Source organism: Pygocentrus nattereri, chromosome 28, assembly GCF_015220715.1.
Source record: "Pygocentrus nattereri isolate fPygNat1 chromosome 28, fPygNat1.pri, whole genome shotgun sequence".
In the NCBI taxonomy this organism is placed as follows: domain Eukaryota; kingdom Metazoa; phylum Chordata; class Actinopteri; order Characiformes; family Serrasalmidae; genus Pygocentrus; species Pygocentrus nattereri.
In genome coordinates, this window is record NC_051238.1 from 21,845,065 (window position 1) to 21,864,538 (window position 19,474).

At 40.5% G+C, this 19,474-nt stretch overlaps 2 protein-coding genes across 5 annotated transcripts; one reads left to right on the plus strand and one right to left on the minus strand.

Annotated features, from left to right (window-relative positions):
* Positions 1 to 156: 156 nt before the first annotated feature.
* Positions 157 to 7,985, minus strand: ciao1 (cytosolic iron-sulfur assembly component 1). The gene is made up of 7 exons (XM_017702783.2): positions 7,749 to 7,985; positions 4,692 to 4,840; positions 3,723 to 3,834; positions 3,207 to 3,295; positions 2,174 to 2,369; positions 1,965 to 2,046; positions 157 to 1,677 (listed from the first exon to the last, which is right to left on the minus strand). The coding sequence occupies exons 1-7, from the start codon at positions 7,885 to 7,887 to the stop codon at positions 1,443 to 1,445; spliced, it is 1,002 nt and encodes a 333-aa protein (XP_017558272.1). The 5' UTR covers positions 7,888 to 7,985; the 3' UTR covers positions 157 to 1,442.
* A 783-nt stretch (positions 7,986 to 8,768) lies between these two features.
* tmem127 (transmembrane protein 127) lies at positions 8,769 to 12,828 on the plus strand. 4 transcript variants are annotated; one of them, XM_017702780.2, is made up of 4 exons: positions 8,769 to 9,119; positions 10,276 to 10,581; positions 11,254 to 11,418; positions 12,423 to 12,828. In XM_017702780.2, exons 2-4 carry the CDS (start codon positions 10,344 to 10,346, stop codon positions 12,731 to 12,733), a joined length of 714 nt encoding a protein of 237 aa, XP_017558269.1. In that variant the 5' UTR covers positions 8,769 to 9,119; positions 10,276 to 10,343; the 3' UTR covers positions 12,734 to 12,828. The 4 variants fall into 4 exon arrangements, with proteins under 4 accessions (XP_017558269.1, XP_037391825.1, XP_017558271.1 ...); XM_037535928.1 differs by having other exon boundaries at positions 10,307 to 10,581; XM_017702782.2 differs by having other exon boundaries at positions 10,311 to 10,581.
* Positions 12,829 to 19,474: the final 6,646 nt, after the last annotated feature.

Genomic DNA, 19,474 nt, shown 5'->3' on the forward strand with positions numbered 1-19,474 from the left:
ACGGATATTTACACAATGAATGTAAGGCTTTCTGATATCATACAACGGTACAATTTTATTTTAGCAGAAAGTTGCTCACGTCCCATATGAGAGATTCTAATTGTCTCAATATATTTTACTGTTGCACGTTGGAAACTAAATAAAGAAGACGTACCGTACTGTGCAAAATCAGAAACCACCCTTTATTTCATTTCCAGTCAAAACAGCCATTAAATAGGTGTTTCTTAGTTTAGATATGAGAAACTCCACTTGCCTAAAGAGGGGGAAAATAAACTGACTCACTAAATGTTTGTGATCTATTTTGTTGTGACTTCTGAGTCATTTTCTGTTAAATGAATTGCTTTTTTTCACCTGACACAAAAAATGAACAACTTACTTAATGGTTATTTTGCCTGAAAATGATACATTGGTAAATTAATTGTGGACTTTTGCATAGCACACCATAGCATTCACCTCTCCAAATTCAGGTGCGTCACTCAAGAGTGTGAACCCAGTTTAACATCGGCATTACATCATACGTTATATAGCTATTGATTACCTTTACCACAATGAAACCTAAACAGTCATCCTCACCACTGCAAATAAATACATGCTATTTTGGTTACAGAAATGAAAGTACATTTTTGCAGCAATGATTAGAAAAAAAAAAAAACAGTCCCTTTAGAAGTTGCTTTGAAAACATTTTACAACACTTAAGAGTTTGTATCATCTGTCCAGGGTGTATCCTGCTTTCCGCCCAATGACCGCTGGGATAGGCTCCAGCACCCCCTCGCCACCCTGAGGGAGAAGCAGCTTAGAAAACGTGGGTATAGATTGTAACAGCAATATTTCTGAATTGACAGAACAAGCAACACATTAACAGAGAAATGGTGTTTAAAGTGAGGTGTCTGAAAACACACTATCAAGTTGTCTTATATCATGTTTCAATATTTTCATTTAAAAAATGAAAATTGAGAAATTTCAGTGAACTGTTCACCCAAAAAGAGGTTAAAAGTAAGACGACATGTTGGGTTGTCTTCAAAGTTGTTTATTTATTTGAAGAAAAACAGAATTATAATTCTTAAATTTTAGGTTTAATGAATAAAGCTTTGATCTTCATTCATTGTTAGGAGTATTTTTCCTGTAAATACATGAAAAAGAATTTCTACAAATGTAAAGCAGCCTGCCAGTCGTTTACAGGTACTCTACCCTAAAGGAGTGGCAGAATGCTCGGCATTTGAAAGAACAGTGGAAAATGAAATGCAATGAAAGGAAAAATGGTCAGTACTGGTTTGCCTGTAGAACAAGACTAAAATGAACAGACTATTTTTTACGTTTGAATAGAAATATACAGCAGGTAGCAAGACTCTTGACCCTCGACTTTTGACCCTTTCCGCACGATGACTGTAATGGTAAAATTCAGTGCTTTCCGAGTCCAGCGCACAGAATGTTCCCTCGTCAGGTTAAGCATCTGAATGGTAGTTCCAGATGGCAATTTCTCCGTTGTCACTGCAGGTGGCCAGCAGACCCGCTTCCTGAGGATGCCAGGCCACACAGTTAACGTCCTGGCTATGAGCCTTGGGCATGTGAGCTGACAGGTAAAAGACAGGCTGCTCAGGATCGGCAGTTGTGTCTTCTTTAAAAATTCGAACGCCGTCATCTCCACATGCGGTCGCCAGGGCTCCAGTCAGACGATCCCTATACATATGAAAGTTAAAAGATACAAAAACATGACGGGCACCTGCGTAGTGTATTGCATTAAATATGTTATTTCTTTTAAAGCAATCACAATTGGTTATAGTAGTAACTGGGTAATCTATTAACACTTATTTTGATCATTAATCCGGTAATCACAAGTCTAAACAATGACAATGGACTTTGAGGTTGTTTTGTATTCTAAGAATACATGAAAAAAAATAATCGAGTAAATGGGGCAGCCCAATTTTATATGTTTCAATCTTTCAAGAAAAGGAAACAAAACTCACCATGCAACATCATACACCGTACGGCTGTGAAACCCAGACAGGGTACACACACATTTCCATGCACCGTCAGTAGAACCATCACCTGCAACATGACCACATTTTTAGATGAACTGACACTTATGCCAATATGCCCATACCTTCAATTTACAAAACACAATCTTCTGGAACTCATCCATGTAATAAACTTGAGCTTGTATGTTGTTATTCACCATCCCCTGGGGTGCACTCCTTCCATATTTTTACAGTGCGGTCATCACTACAGGAGGCCAATCTCTGGCCCTCTGGGTCAAAGGAAAGACTCCAGACAGTGGACGTGTGTCCCTCTAAAGTTGCCCGGCACTCCCAGTCATCATCCTCTTCTTTATAAATGCACACCTTGTTGTCATAACTGGCTGAAGCCAAGAGCTGTAGAGAAGGGAGAAATAATTGAGGCTGCACAACTTTTGTAATACTGATATCACAGAAGTCCACAGTATGTGAACGAGATCTCTGACCAGTCAGTGTTTTGCTGTGTGATTGATTCCTTGAGAGTTCCTGTAAGGTGTTATGAGGTCATTCACAAAAGTAAATTGTTTTGGTAAAATCTTTAACCATGTCACATTATACTGCCAAAAAACAGGGTTCTGGACTAGCTGAACTTTAAGAAGGTCTCAAGCCTGAAGGCCCTTCTCTTTACACTCGATTTTGTTATAAACCTCCTGTCTCTATGTTCGGGTAGCTCAGTTCTACGTGTAGCCCTGCATGCCGACACCAACAAATGCCAAGCCTGCACACTGTGGATTTTGAGGACGTCCACAGGGCTTAGGTTGTCATTTGGGAGTGGGCTTGTCACTCCTACCTCTATAAAATCAAGGGACGGGGTGAATTCCTCAATACATCAAAGGTGGCCAGGTGAGGGAGGTTTGGGGGCTGACCTTCTAGCTTAAAGCAGAAGGTATTCCAGCCTGAATTCTCAGGGTTCCCTCACCTCCTTAAGTCATACAGTCTCTTCTTACACTCAACTAAGCATATGTTGAAGGCAATGATCTGAACTCACAAATGCAATACTGCACATTGCATTGCAAGTACAGCATATACTTTTACACAACACTATTACTTTGTCCATGTGTAATAAGCTAGAACTCAGTTTGTGTGGCAGTTTGCATCTACAAACCTTATTTTGATTTCATTTCAACAGTGTTTAAACTGACTCCTGTAGACATACAAGTAAAAAGAAAAAAAAAGACATGAAAGAGGTCTTACCTCTTGTGTGGGGTGCCAAACTACATGTTTCACATCCTGAGTGTGTGAATTTACCACACTCACACACTCATACTCATCCTCCTCATCAACTAAAGAGAGCAAAAGACAATTAGTAAAAGGGGTATCAGATTTTGTGTACTCATATCACAAAAGTCAACAGTATACAAAAAGAGACTACATCTGTTTGCACACTAGAATATCGTTGCTGTCGAAAGAAAACCATTTTTCAGTTTTTGACATAATTTGAAAGTGTCTGTTACTCTTTACATTGTTTGTAAATTTTGTGATGAGTGGCCTAAACAAAATTACCCAAAATGACATGGGAAAAATTCAGGTTCCATTGACTTACATTGAAAGTGAAGTATGTTTTTTCCTTCTCCTGTAAAGTTACTATTTTGGAGATACAAGGTTTTTTTCCGACAGCAGCGATATGCATTTCTGATCTCAGAGAATTAAATTGAGAACAGTGGTTACATGAACTACAATGCATGCAAAATTAACTTTAACGATACAAACCTTCCCATATCCAGACACTCTTGTCTCTGCTGCAGGTGGCCAGTAAATTACCAGATGGCGCCCAGGCTACACACTTCACTTCATTCTCATGTCCCTCCAACACTGTAAGGCACTGAAAACAGACAAAACACGTGGTCTTACTGCATTAGAAGACAGTTCAAAGCCATCAGACCACAAAACAGTTTCGATTGCAGTTGCTGCTGCTGTAATACTGTGAATTTCCCCGCTGTGGGACTAATAAAGGATTATCTTATCTTATCTTATCTTATCTTAGAGCTCAGGCCTGTACTGTTCTCGTTATACGTCACACATGCTCTTGCACACTTTCATTTGACACATCACTTTTTTCCTCTTCTCTGTAGGCCAGTGTCTACACTTTTAACGCCGCTCAACTCCCAAATGTGCATTTATCTTTGTAATGAAGGGTTAATGGACAGGCAGCTACTATAATATAAACTATAATATCCCTCTCTATGCAGCTGTCAATGCATTATTCTTGCTGATGGTCTGATAATGTCCTGTACTGGTATTCCCAGTTACCTGAGGACAGCTGCTCTTGAGTTTTCCTTACATATTGCACTAATGCATTAGCATCTCACTCACTGAATAGGTGCTTTCAACTATAATATGCTAAATATTTGCTCGTGTCTTTCCACAGATCTAAATGCAGTCACTGTTCCTGCTGAAACACCAGCCAGTTGAGCAGTCTTTATAATTGAATTATAATCCTGCCATCTGCACCTTAGTAATGAACCCTCTTTTAAAGTCATTTAGATTTCCTGCTCTCTCCATCTTTATCCAAAAATTTCAGCCAACGGGGCCGGCTAAGCATTTTCATACGTGCCACAGAGCATGCTGTGATTGGACTCGCTAAACTGTATTACGCAGTATGCTTGTCTGGAAGCCTCTACACTCATTATGCTTCACTACTTATTTATTCAGGTTTTTATTGCTATTGGTCATCTTTACCTCAAAATCATCGTTCTTCTTCTTCCAGATGCATGTTGTGGCATCAAAGCTGGCCGATGCAAGATAATTACCACAGGGCGACCAGGCAACCTTTCGGACAGTCCGCTGGTGTCCATCTGACAGCACACACTTACATTCCCAATTATCTCCTAGGTGAACAGTGCATTAAAATAATATTAACTACTTATGACATATAATACAATTTACAGTTTACATAATATTAATTAGCCTGAACTTCTATAACCGTTCTGCTGTGACAGGTTCTGTTCTTGTGTCAGTACATGAGTATCATACTCACACCTCAAGTAAATTAGTTATTACTTTAAATGAGATCACAAATTGTGCAGAAGTAAAAGTAGAAAACAAAAGGGATAATAAATAAATAAATAAATAAATAAATAAATTTTAAAAACTCCTCAAATAATTGACCAGGAATTGGGTCTTGGCTAGGGCTCAGTCGGAAATCTCAGTGATAACCTAGCTAGTTAAATAAAGACTTCACTAATTAAAACAGTACCACATTACTGGAGAGGGGCTTCTAAGTGAGGGGTGTGAAGAACAATAAAGCAGTCCAGGTGCTGACCCAAAAGCACATAATGAAATATGATAAGGACATATGGAGGAGACAGAAAGAAAAGAAAGGGTCAAGTTCATTCAATGCAAAGTCTTTCATAGCTATTACTTTATCCAACACAACTTCATAGAATGAGGACACAGGGATATAAAATGGTCCTGCCTTTCTGTAAGGCAGTGCCAAATTTCTTGTAAATTGGCTTGATTATAAGTCTAATTTCATCAAGATTATACCTTCATACCAAGATTATATTGGGACAAACAAACATACTATTCAAAAGAAACACCATCAACACATTCAACTATGACATGCAGCAAACAGGCTTGTTAGGCCAAATCTAAAGGGGACCTCAATTTACAAACACTGAGGGATAATCAAACTAATAATCGCCTCAGTATTGGACGCTGCAAGTGATAAGCTCAGCATCAATGTTGTACCGGAGTCCTGCTCGAGGGATTGTGGAGGCAGCAGTGGACTGAGGCAGGAGGTGAGGGAGAGAAAAGGAAACGAATCAACAGAATTGTTAACTTACATGAACTTTTAACAGCGGGGACCAACGTGAATTAAGTAACGTTTGAAAAAAACCTCCCATGTGACTTAAGATGTATTCTGACTATTCTGAACACGGTACTTATTATTAAGTTTCAAGTTTATTTTCATTTACACAACATGTCAGGACGTTTATGCACCGAAATGCTTGCAGTAAGGCTCAGATAATCACTCTACAGAAAATACAACCCCAATTCCAATGAAGTTGGGATGCTGTGTAAAACATAAATAAAAACAGAATACGATGATTTGCAAATCCTTTTCAACCTATATTCAACTGAATACACTACAAAGACAAGATATTTAATGTTCAAATGTATAAACTTTATTGTTTTTTGCAAATGTTCACTCATTTTGAATTTGATGCCTGCAACACGTTCCAAAGAAGTTGGGACAGGGGCGTGTTCACCACTGTGTTACATCACCTTTCCTTTTAACAACATTCAATAAGGGTTTGAGAACTGAGGACACTAATTGTTGAAACTTTGAAGGTGGAATTCTTTCCCGGTTCTTGCTTGATGTATAACTTCAGTTGATCAACAGTCCGGGGTCTCCGTTGTCATATTTTGCGCTTCATAATGCGCCACACATTTTCAATGGGACACAGGTCTGGACTGCAGGCAGGCCAGTCTAGTACCCGTACTCTTTTACTACGAAGCCACGCTGTTGTAACACATGCAGAATGTGGCTTGGCATTGTCTTGCTGAAATAAGCAGGACGTCCCTGAAAAAGATGCTGCTTGGATGGCAGCAGATGTTGCTCCAAAACCTGTATGTACCTTTCAGCATTAATGGTGCCTTCACAGATGTGCAAGTTACCCCTGCCATGGGCACTAACACACCCCCCCACACCATCAGAGATGCTGGCTTTTGAACTTTGCGCTGAAAACAATCCGGAGAGTCCTTTTCCTCTTTGGCCCGGAGGACACGACATCCATGATTTCCAAAAACAATGTGAAATGTGGACTCGTCAGACCACAGGACACTTTTCCACTTTGCGTCAGTCCATCTCAGATGAGCTCGGGCCCAGAGAAGCCGGCGGTGTTTCTGGGTGGTGTTCATATGTGGCTTTCGCTTTGCATGGCAGAGTTTTAACTTGCACTTGTAGATGGAGCGACGAACTGTCTTCACTGACAGTGGTTTTCTGAAGCGTTCCTGAGCCCATGTGGGAATATCCGTTACAGAATGATGCCGGTTTTTAATGCAGAGCCGCCTGAGGGATGGAAGGTTTTCAGGTGGTTTTCTGCCTTGCCGCTTACTTGCAGAGATTTCTCCAGATTCTCTGAATCTTTTGATGATATTATGGAATGTAGATGATGAAATCCCTAAATTCCTTGCAATTGCATGTTGAGAAACGTTGTTCTTAAACTGTTGGACTATTTGCTCACACAGTTGTTCACAAACTTTTTTGAGCATTCCTCAACTTTACAGGTCTTTTCTTGCCCCTGTCCCAACTTCTTTGGAACGTGTTGCAGGCATCAAATTCAAAATGAGTAAATATTTGCAAAAAACAATAAAGTTTATCTGTTTGAACATTAAATATCTTGTCTTTGTAGTGTAATCCATTGAATATAGGTTGAAAAGGATGTGCAAATCATCGTATGACTCAGTGTTGTTGTTCTTTAAAGTGGCTTAGTGTTAAGGTGTTATTGTCCATAGCAGAGATGATATGATATAATAATAATGCTGACAGAGGGACTGAGTGAAGTGGTAACTGGTGAAGGACCCACAGCTTCACAGCTGGTTCAGAAGCCTGACGGCCTGTGGGTAGATCCTGTTCATTAACCGATATTAATGTACTGTAACGGAATGCGTTACTAACTACATTCAGCACCGCGTATTTTCTCATCCCTCGCTACTTTTTCCTAAGTATTTCGCGCAGCCCTGGCAGTCCGTGTCAGCCGTTAGTCACAGCGTGGGGGGGGGTGTCTTTACCTTCTTTCCCCCAGATCCTGACAGCTCGGTCTCCTCCGCAGGACGCCAGCAGTGAACCCTTCGGGCTCCACGCTACGTACCAGCAGCGCGAGTCCGGGTGAGCGCTCAGCCTCAGTACTGGCGCTAAAGTGTCCTTCATTTCTGCGGAACTGCGCGAACACGGAGCCGCTTTATCAGACGCCGTCGCCTTCCTTCCTGCTTTTCTTCACTGCTGCTCGTTTAAACTCATTTAAGGAGACTGCGCCCCCCGCAGGACACAGCGAACCTCACTTCCCGTCCAAATATATGTGTCTGTAACCCTCCCCTCTCCTCTCCTCCCCTCTCTTCTCCTCCCCTCTCCTCTCCTCTCTTCTCTTCTCTTCTCCTCCCCTCCGCTCCCTCCTCCTCTCCTCTCCCCTCCCCTCTCCCCTCCCCTCTCCTCTCCTCTCCCACAACATACCTCTATACCCTACATCAGAATGCCAGAGAAAACCAAGCGAATAAATTAACATATAAACAAATAAACGGCAGCTCTAACTGCCTTTAACTGAACTTAACACGCCAATGTTTACTGACTGTTTGTTTTCCCACAACTGAATTGACATGAATAAATAACGATGTTACTCTAAAACTAAACAGACTTCTTCAACTTCTTTGCAGAAAGCTGCGAAAATGTCCAGAATGAGCTGTTGCTGATTCTGCAGTGACTGAAAGCTCAGTACTGAGAATGAAGTTAACACCGGTAATGTCCTGCGTCTTAAAAAGTGGTGATCGAGGCGAACAATTAGCCAATGCAAACAAACAAACAAATAAATAAACAAACAAACGTATTACTGTTTTTTTTTTTTACAAAATATCTATAAAACGTCCTGTTATTATTTATAAAACATTATACTGTCTAATTTACAGCACTTCAGTCTAACTTATTATAAAGCAAATTTCTCTCTAAATAAATAAAATAAATAAATAAATAAAATAAAAAAAACAGAAACTGAGAAGCGTTTTTTTTTCTCTCATTACGTCACAGTGCAGGAACCGGAAGCCTGTAGATGGAAACAGAGGGAAGTAGCTCGACAGCAGCTAGCAGCCGAGCTGGTGGCTGCCTTTGTTTTTATTCAGGATTCGGTTAAAAACTCGAGAATGCGGCTGTTTTAGCGCAAGTCCCGCGTCAGAGGTGGACTACTGTGAAAGAGGGCACCGTCCAGCGGTTACTCGCCCGAGTAATAAGGCGCTCTGGTCGATGTGAGCAGCGCTTTCGGTTCTTTGTGTGGCTCCTGTGTCTGAAGCTCAGCTGCGGCTCGTTCCTGTTCCAGCGGTTCAGCTTTAGCTCGGCTTCTTCTGCCCATGGCCTTGTCTGTTCCCCACTAGGAAGGACTTACCTGTACCCTGCAGGTGAGTGTGGTGTTTAAAGGAGGGCACGGTGATTCCGCTCTGACCGCAAAACGGTTTTTATCGATCGATCCGATCAGTTATTTATATATTACTTACGCTTTACTTCAACCTACAGCAGTGGGGTGACCTGACAATGTGGTTCTCTGTTTCAACCGATCTGATTCCGATCACTTCTTTAAGTGATACTTATTAGTCCCACAAACGGGGACATTTCACCTTCGCATTTAACCCACCCGTGAAGTGAAATGCCACACACACACACACACACTAGGGGGCAGTAAGCACACTTGCCCGGAGCGGTGGGCAGCCCTATCCACCAGTTGGGGGTCAGGTGTCTTGCTCAAGGACACCTCAGTCATGTACCCTCAGCTCTGGTGATCGAACCAGCGGTCCGGTCACAGGGCCGGTTCCCTAACCTCCAGCCCACAGCTGCCCCTCAAACAATGCCATTCCGGTGGTGAGCACATTGGTGAGAGCCGCTTGGTTTAATTTACTTTCATTTGGTCTCGATGCGTCCCTTGAAAAGAAGTAAGAGGTGTTAGTTGGAACAGTTGTCAGTAGTAGCTAATGTAATTTCTCACTAAAGGTCGGCTGACGAGGAGGAGGAGGATCATAAAATATCCTTTCCTATGCAGCGTCATTGTTTAAGGCCAGTCACGAATTCAGACTGCTCTACATGGTTGAAAGATTCATCGTTTTTATATCAGTCACAGGTCGAAAGACCGCAGTCTACAGTCAACGCTATCAGCAAGTTTTATGTGCTTAATAAAACAGAGCTTGTGAGCTGCTTGTAGACGAGTTAGACCAATCAGAAGCAAAGTGGACTTCTATAGAAAACAATTGCAATTTAAATCTCAATACTGGTCAGAAAACTTAGAGATTTCGCCCAAATCATTTAGCCCAGTGCTCTAAACTTTAATTCTAAGTGTAACGTTTTTAAAATTAAAATGAAACGTCCAAAACTACTTTTGGGAATTTCTTTAAGGGTTTTACTAAACAGCAGCAGCCTTTAATTCATGGCTGTAGTGATTAACGCTGTAGTCATTACAGCCATGAATGTGGGTTGCTGCTGCTGAGGTCCTGTAGAGTCATGTTGATGATGATCTCATTACTTTTCCATACAGAACCTCCTACTAACTTTTGTTTGTTTCCGCAGTAATTTCTTCTCAACATCTGTTACTTTTGAGCCAGAGCCGTTTGGTTGTGACATCTAAGCTCTGAATAATGTACGCCCCGCCGGGACCTGCTCTTCCTGGAGCCCGCAGGAGGAGAGGCGGAACGGCTCTCCCCAAACAGCCTGAGCGGAGTCTGGCGTCTGCACTGCCCGGTGCACTGTCCATCACCGCCCTGTGTACAGCCCTGGCTGAGCCAGCATGGTTACGGGTGCATGGAGGAACTTGTCCCAGGCAGGAGCTTGGAGTGGCTGATGTTCTGGGATACATAGACGAGCAGCTTATCAAAGGTTTTCTTGCATTAGTTTTTTTCATTTTATGTCAATATTACACTTATTAGACGCACCTACCTTGAGCAGCACTGTGTAGTATTTGATTTTATGTCCTGTTAAATAATTAATTATAATACACAACCATTTGTCACTGTGTGCACACTGTGAAATTATACCTCTGCATTTAACCCATCCGTGCAGTGAAACACCCACATACATGCACACAAGTGAACACACACGCTAGGGGGCAGTGAGCACACTTGCCCGGAGCAGTGGGCAGCCCTATCCACGGCACCCGGGGAGCAATTGGGGTTTAGGTGTCTTGCTCAAGGGCACTTCAGTCATGGACTGCAACCGTCCGGTCACAGGGCTGGTTCTCTAACCTCCAACCCATGACTGCCCCCCCTGTTTTAGGGTATAGGAAGGGTGGCATTCATTTAGTGTTTCAAACACAGATAGAACGCTCATGACGACAGGTGGGCTAGGGTCTGTAACTGTACGCTTATGTAGCGGACTGCTAAGGTAATTGGACCTCATAAAGCAACCAGGGAATGAAAGTACAGAACAGATATTTTCAAAGGAGCTAGTGACTGCATATCTGTGACAAAACTGGTTAGACTGTGCATAACCAAGTTTAATTCTTAATTTATGTTTACATGTGATGTTTCTTTTTTTTTTTTTTTGCCACAGACTACTGCATTAATTCCCAGACCATCCTGCTGTTGCGGGTTATTGCTGCCTTCTGTTTCCTGGGTATTTTATGTAGCCTGACAGCTTTTCTACTGGATGTTTTTGGGCCCAAACACCCTGCTCTCAAGATTACACGCCGATATGCCTTTGCTCACATTCTTACAGGTATTTAGTATGTGATGATGGCAGTTAATGCTTTTTAATGGATTGCTGGTAAATGATAGATCGAAGATTTCACATGTTAAATTTATTATTTCAGTTACTTGTATTGTAGCTATTAGAATTGCATGATGTGGACAGAGCACAAGCATTGTTGTTGTTGTTGTTGTTGTTGTTCAATCACACACTGTTACAGTGATACGAACATTTTCATATGTGGGTAAAAATTTCCTAATATCAGACAATGTATTTTAAAATGTATATAAACAGTGCTCTACTGACTGATATGACTGTCAGCTCTCAGTTGGCACACTCCTTTACCCTGACAAAAGACTGACAAAAATCGACTGTCAACTTTTTCCCATCAGTTACATAATTTCTGAAAGCTGCTGTTGTGTTTGATTTCTAAAGAATGGGATCTAACAAAGCTGAAAATTCTGTATTCAGTTTGTGTTACCAACTGCTTTTTCGAACACTGATTATTGGTTAATGATCCAAATTCTGTTCTGAGCGAGTTTGCTTATTGTACAGAAAAGGCCTCCTGCATATTTAAACACGACAGCACACCGAAAGCTCAGGCTGTAGACGCTGAAATCAGTTAATTGATTTTACAGTTGCCGTCATGACGTGTACGCAACATAATCCTGGCAATAGATTCTGAATTCTTGGGGTGGGGGGTGCCAATGGTACAGATAAGATGTAAGATTATGAAAATGTATTACTTCATGAAAATAATCAGCAATGATTTATCTGATACCAATTGAAATACGGATCATAAATATCAGCTTGTACTGTTGACTAACTGATGCATTGGTTGGCACCATGATTGTTCAAAACACCAACTCGGTAACTCTTCAGGCACTGTGAATTATCAAGATGCTTAATACCTATGTAAAAAAATTGTGATTGGTTAAAGGACTCATTTGCATACCGAAGTCTTCTGTGCTAACAATATTACATATGTTAACACGCAGTATGATCTGGATGTCTCCCTGTTCTTTGTTCTGCAGTGCTCCAGTGTGCCACTGTGATTGGCTTCTGCTACTGGGCCTCAGAGCTCATCCTCTCCCTCCAGCAGCAGCACAAGAAGTATCATGGTTCACTCATCTACGTCACCTTTGCTATCAGCTTCTACCTGGTGGCTGGAGCTGGAGGAGCTTCCATATTAGCCACAGCCGCCAGCCTGCTCCGCCATTACCCCACTGAGGAAGAGGAGCAGGCCCTAGAGCTCCTCTCAGAAATGGAGGAGAGCAGTGAAACTTTCCCTGCTGACTACGATATTGCCAACCAGTTCCAGCCGCCACCTGCTTACACACCGTGATCCAGCATCAAATACCAGCATCCTTATTCCTTTGATGTGTATACTGCCCAACATGCTTCAAAGACCACCATTAAGCTCCAAACACATCATGGACTGAGAAATTTGCAAATTCTAATTGCCAAGTCATAAATGACCTGCATAGACCTAAAACTTACAATATTACATCATATGCAAACATTTCTTCCATATTCATGCACATACTTAAAGTATCATTTACGCTTTTGCTTCAGTGCATAGAACAAATCGATGAGTTGCGTTGCGGCAGTGCTTCTAGAATTGCTAGAATCACCGTGAAAAGTTACTCTTTCCTTGCGGTAGTTTGCATGTGTATGACAGAAAAGGCCTGAGTCCCATACAGAATGCCTTTAAAAATGCTTGGTCTAAAGTGATGCGCTTTAACATGCACTCATGTAAAACGAAGCATTTCAGCACCACGTGTTTTGACATACAGTTTTTCTGGCTGCTTTTTTCTGGGCACTTTAAATTGTGGGCTTTGAGAGAATTTTCCATTTTCTTGCATTTTTTCCCCCTGAGTCGCAGGTCTGTCAGCTCCTCTTTACATTCCACCTGTACGGCGCTCCACATTGTAGGTTTTTTTGAGGCATCATTATACTTAAATACCCTCTTTTTAGTTTGTGTAACATTGTTCAGTTGGCCGCATGTAAAACTGCTGGTTGGTCACTTCATCTAACCAAGTGACATTGATATCCGATCGGCCCACAAAATGTAATTACTTGTTTCTTTTTCCAAACACTGGTAACTCAATGGTGCCCTATATATGGCATTTTATATTTGTTTCATATTTCATTGTGTAGCAGATTCTCATCAGCTTAAATTTTAATATAAATTATTGACTCCTGAATTCTTCATAATTTCCCCTGAGTTGGCAGTTTGACTTGCTGAAGAGAAATGATAAATTCAGCTTTCAGTTTAATTTATTATTTGCATAGTTTTGTTTTAAAATGTCAGCAAGTTCATTCATTTTTCAGTCTTGTGGAGATTTGAAATTGTTTTCACTAGCTGGTTAGTAACTGAGTGAGTTGACTTGCACATATACCCCAGAGAGCACAGGCTATTTATTTTACTTTTTTATATTGTTAACTATTCACGTATAGTTAATAGAGCATTGACTAAGCTCTCTGTGGGACAACCAGTTTTATCAAATTCGTCGACTTGTAATTTGGAAGTGTTCCAGTTTGCCAACCTATTGTGAGTGTGTTCTTTTCATTTGAGTTTTAATTATATATCTGTTTATCCTTTTTGTGTGTAATTTGCGTGCTTCGGTAGCGTTAGTGCGATTTAGGATGTCCGAACTTGCCACTTTGCGTGACACGGTGAAATCAAAGCAAATTACAAGTCATGGATTTATTCAGACTTTCAAACTCTAATTTAGCCTGATCTGCTGAAATCACATTTAAATCTTTTTTTTTTTTTTTGGATATGTACACTGTCACGGCATGCCCTGACAATTTGATACCGTACTTGTGTTTACTCAGTTGACGTTAGGAATCTGATTGTAAACATGTTTTCTTCAATTTTACACTCTTTATTTTCTTCTTGATATTGAGGTGGTTTGTGGACGTTCTACTATGTTTAGTTTCTCCTTAATTTCTGTAGCTGTATCATTAACATGTAAAAATGAATAAATGATTTGATGTTTTTTGTGGTATGATTGACTGAGTGGCTAGTATTTTTTCATGAGTACTGTATAGGATTGTATGCTTTAGCTGTTGCCAGACACATACTTTTTAATCCTTGTGGAACTGAAAGCCATAGCTGCTGTTGGTTCTATAGGGTTGCAGCTAAATAATGCACAGCCTACCACATTCCTTTATCAGTCATTTAATTCATCTTAGACTGCTGTGGGTGTCTTGTGCTTTTCAAGAGAGCATCAGAATAAAAGAACAGCAAGATTTAGTCCAAGCAGTCATTGTTCCAGTTGTTCCAGTGCCTTACATAATCCCTCAGTGGGATGGTACAGTAGAGAATCGGCTTTGGGGAATAGTGTAGCTGCTTGTCTTTCAAATACCTACGTACTGACAACATGGGAGAGGATTTCTTCTTGTTTGATTGCAAGAAGGAAGATATTTCACAATAAATGTCATCTCCATATATCTTAATAAATATATGGAAACAAAAATATATTCAAAGCTGTGAATGATTACAGTCCTATAAGCACTATGTACCATACTGCTGAAGTTGGTCTAACTTTCTTGTGGTACCCCTGGACAAATAGCAACTAACCCAATATACACTATATTGTCAAAAGTATTCACATGTCTGGCTTCACACGCATATGAAATTGAGTGAGATCCGATTTTTAATCCATAGGGTTTAATATGATGTCGGCCCACTCTTTACAGCTATAACAGCTTCAACTCTTCTGGGAAGGCTTTCCACAAGGGTTAGGAATGTGTTTATGGGAATTTTTGACCGTTCTTCCAGAAGCACTTGGAAGCATTTGTAAGGTCAGACACTGATGTTGGACGAGAAGGCCTGGCTCGCAGTCTCCGATCTAAATCATCCCAAAGGTGTTCTGTCGGGTTGAGGTCTTTACGGACCTGCTTTGTGCACTGGTGCACAGTCATGTTGGAACAGGAAGGGGCCGTCCCCAAACTGTTCCCACAAAGTTGGAAGCATGAAAATTGTCCAAAATCTCATGGTGCTGAAGCTTTAAGAGTTCCTTTCACTGGAACTAAGGGGCCGAGCCCAACTCCTGAAAAACAACCCCACACAATGATCCCACCTCCACCAAACTTTATACGTGGCACAATGTGGTCAGACAAGTACCATCTCCTGGCAATCGCCAAACCCAGACTTATCCATTAGATTGCCAGACAGACAAGTGTGATTAATCACTCCAGAGAACACGTCTCCACTGCTCTAGAGTCCAGTGGCGGTGCTTTACACCACTGCATGTGACGCTTTGCATTGCGCTTGGTGATGTAAGGCTTGGATGCAGCTGCTCGGCCATGGAAACCCATTCCATGAAGCAGCTACTGTATAGCTCCATAGTAAAAGAGTCCATCTGCTAAACTGGCCTGCCTGCAGTCCAGGCCTGTCACCCATTGAACACATTTTGCGCATTATTAAATTGAAAAATACAATAAAAAGGAGACCCTGAATTATTCAGCAGCTCTAATCCAACATCAAGCAAAAATAGGCAAACATTTCACTTTCGAAACTACAGCAATTGGTCTCCTTAGTTCCCAAAAGCTTACAAGGTGTTATTAAAAGAAGAGTTGATACAGTTCTTTTGACCCATTCCTTGGTGGACCTACCACTGCTTCAGCTTCAGGACAGATCTTACATTTTCCTCCAGCACCATCTGACACAAAGAATGTGCAATCTATGATGGAGAGCTTGCCAGGCTCCGCTGCAGTAAAGCAGCCCCAAACCATGACATTTCCACCTCCATGCTTCACAGCTGGTATGAGCTTCTTGTGCTCAAACGCTGTGTTTGGTTTGTGCCAAACATGTTTTCTGTTACTGCGCTCAAATAATTCCTATTTAGATTCCTCTATCCAAAGCACATTGTTCCAGATGTCCTGGGCTTTTTCTAGGTAATCTCAAACTTTATTCATGCCATGATTTTTTCCCTATTGTTTTGAGATATTTTTAAATTCCTTCCCAGACTCATATACATCTATACCTTTGTTTGTGAGCTGTTTGGAGTTTGCCATGGTGATACCACTTACTTCATCAGTCAAGAGCTAACTTAATGTCTGAGGTTTAAATAAGACAGCCTCCTCCAAAACCCTCTCTGCCCATGCTCTAATCATTTACAGATGACGTGGTTCACCTGTTTCTCATTTTAGGCATTTTAACCTCGTCAACTCCTTTAGACCACTGGTGGTTCCAAAACGTACTTCGTCATATTCTTCATATTTCACAAGCTACATTCAAAAAGTGGGTGTCATATGAGCCTGTAACTCTTCTTTCCAGTCAAACAGATGGGTAATGTAATTTTAAACCCTTATAATAAAAGAAGCTGAACTGTCTACTGAAAGTCGACCCATTTTCCACAATCTTGGCCTATAGACTATAAACAGATGGCGTCTCTTCAGTGGTCTGCTCTGTAAACATAATTTTTATAAAAAAATACAAAGAGCGTCTGAGATTTTTGGCTTTCAGCAGTAAATTGTAAGCATATAGCGATATGTGTGATCATAAATCACATTTTTTTAATTTGGGGAGCTTTTAAGAAAATTAAATTAATGGATAAAATTTTAATTTACATTTATTTCATGCAGTTACTGAATGATTTGCCTTATGATTTGGTCATGTAAATTCAGATGGAATAAACTAAATGTATCTTGGGGAATAAGTGTGACGGGGAGTGAGGAGGCGGACGCATATGTTGAGATAAGCGACTTTTATCATGGGCAAATCCAGGGTCACGGTCAAAATGGTCCAGAGTCAAAGAGCCAACACAGATAGAACAATAGTTAGACATGATAAATGACACAAAACCTCAAACAAAGAACCCAACACGAAAAAAAAACAAAAAAAAAACAGATACAACCAACAAACAACACGTCAAACGAACAGCACGATCAAACAAAGACCAGTAAAGACAAGGGACAAACACAGGGCTTATAAAACAGGGATAACGAGGGACAGGTGAAAACAATCAGGGGTGGAGTCAACAAACAAGGGGGCTGAACCAAAACAAATGCACATGGAAGATCCAAAACACAAAGCACATGGACAGGACTGGGAGGGGCCAATCATGACAATAAGAGGTTAATAAGTAATAAATACAGAAGTTTCCTAACTTCCACCTCACAAGACAACTGCATTTCTATTAATTACATTTTACAAAATATTTTCCAAAGAAATTTCTTCAGTTGCATTTGTTTACATCTTGCAATGTTGTTTAAATGAAGATCAAATGTTTGAATATATTTAAATACGTTAAAAAATGACAAAGGTTTTCATGGGATGTGGAATTTTTTCAAAAAAACAAAAACCTCCACACACATTAATGCACTGCAATACATTTACAGCTTGTCTAAAATAGACCTGGCTTTCAAAAATATTCAAAATATTCAAACATATTCAAAAAATATTCAAAAATATTAAAAAATAATTAGCACAATATTTTTAGTTAAGAAACCGTGATTATCGATAATGTCGCACGTCCCTCCCCAATTTTTATTTTATATTATTTATTATTTATTAATATTATTTACCTTTTACTGAGAACACAGGCCGCAGTCGAAGATAGGTTTTCTCTCCAGGTTGCCTCAGGGGCCTCAGAAAATAGAGACGACCGTGGCCCTTCCTGTAGAGGGCGTCAGTGTTCTTAGCCCAGTCCAGTTTATTGTCAATATACACACCCCAATATTTGTAATCCTCCAGTGTCCACACTGACCCCACTGATGGACACAGGGGTCACCGGTGCCTTGTCCCTCCATGTAGCTACATAATACTCTATGCTTTACAGTAAATATAGTTAAAGGAACATAACATTCATTTAAACCTTGACATCATGGTGTCAAACCACCCTTAAAATACATATTTATATATTATATATTATTCTACTCTTTTCTTTTTGCCATTTCTAAACATTAACATAAAAAAATAATAGAATTAATCTATTAAATGTCATTGACCTCATGATGTCAAACCAACTTAGAAATATTTATTCTCTCTGTATCACAAGGCTTCATTTAGATTATTTATTTGATTATTTTTATTTAATAGTCCAGTAAATCTGTTAAACTCTCTTGCTATTTGACCTCATGCCACATGAATGATTCTGTCAATGTTATTCAGCGGGCAGGGTCGCCTCCAGAGCACCGCTAGTAGCCTGTAATGAAGTAATGTTCTTTTTCATTTTATTGTATTTAATTTTATTTTAATGTTCTTTTTATTAGCCCCATTTCATAGAGGAAGATTTTAACCACTGCATCTTGTAACTCAGTTCCAAGGGGTAAGGTGACCCTTAAAAACAAGGGGTATGGGTAAAAATAAGAAATGGGATTGGGCCAAAGGCTGCCAAACTATACTAAGTCCTCAGCAGGGGGTGTTGTTTATTCACTAGAACAGGCACTCCGCTTCAGTTGGTGGGAAATTTGTTGAGGGAAAAAAAAGAAAAGAAATGAAAGTAAAATGAAATAATGTAGTCCTGAGCTCGTGTTCTGTGAAGAAGAAATATGTACATGGAAATCTCATCGTGTCCTCTCTCTTCACGCTACTGACATCAGAAGCGAGACCGTGTGTTGAATCTCAAATAGAAAATCAACTTCACCGTGTTAATAAACTAAGGGATGTTTCTGATGGACCTTCAGAAAAGTTTTTCGGTTTTCTTTTTTATTCTGATTATTTGTTCTGCAGCAGTTATTTTCTGGGTTGATTTCTACAAGGACTCTTTTTGTAAGGCAGGGCTAGGCCTCTGACTGTGTGTTTGAGTGTAGACTGTGGTCAACTACAGCCTGTTAATAAAGCAGAACAACTTGTGCATAAACTGTGCCTTTTCTATTAGTGCTGACCGCTACAGTACTGTCCTCCAGCATAGCTTTTCAGCAAACCTGTTCCAATGTAAGATGACCTGTGAGATGCTGCGGAGATCTCCCTCCAGTGGATCACGTTGGTTGGAAATCCTGCCAAAATAGTATTTATAATCTAGCTCCACATTGCCTGATGCGGTTACTTTGACCAACTACCAAAAAATGGCAGTAAGAGCACTAACCAGATTATCGTCCTTCCCTGCCACATTTGTGCAGCAGCTGTAGG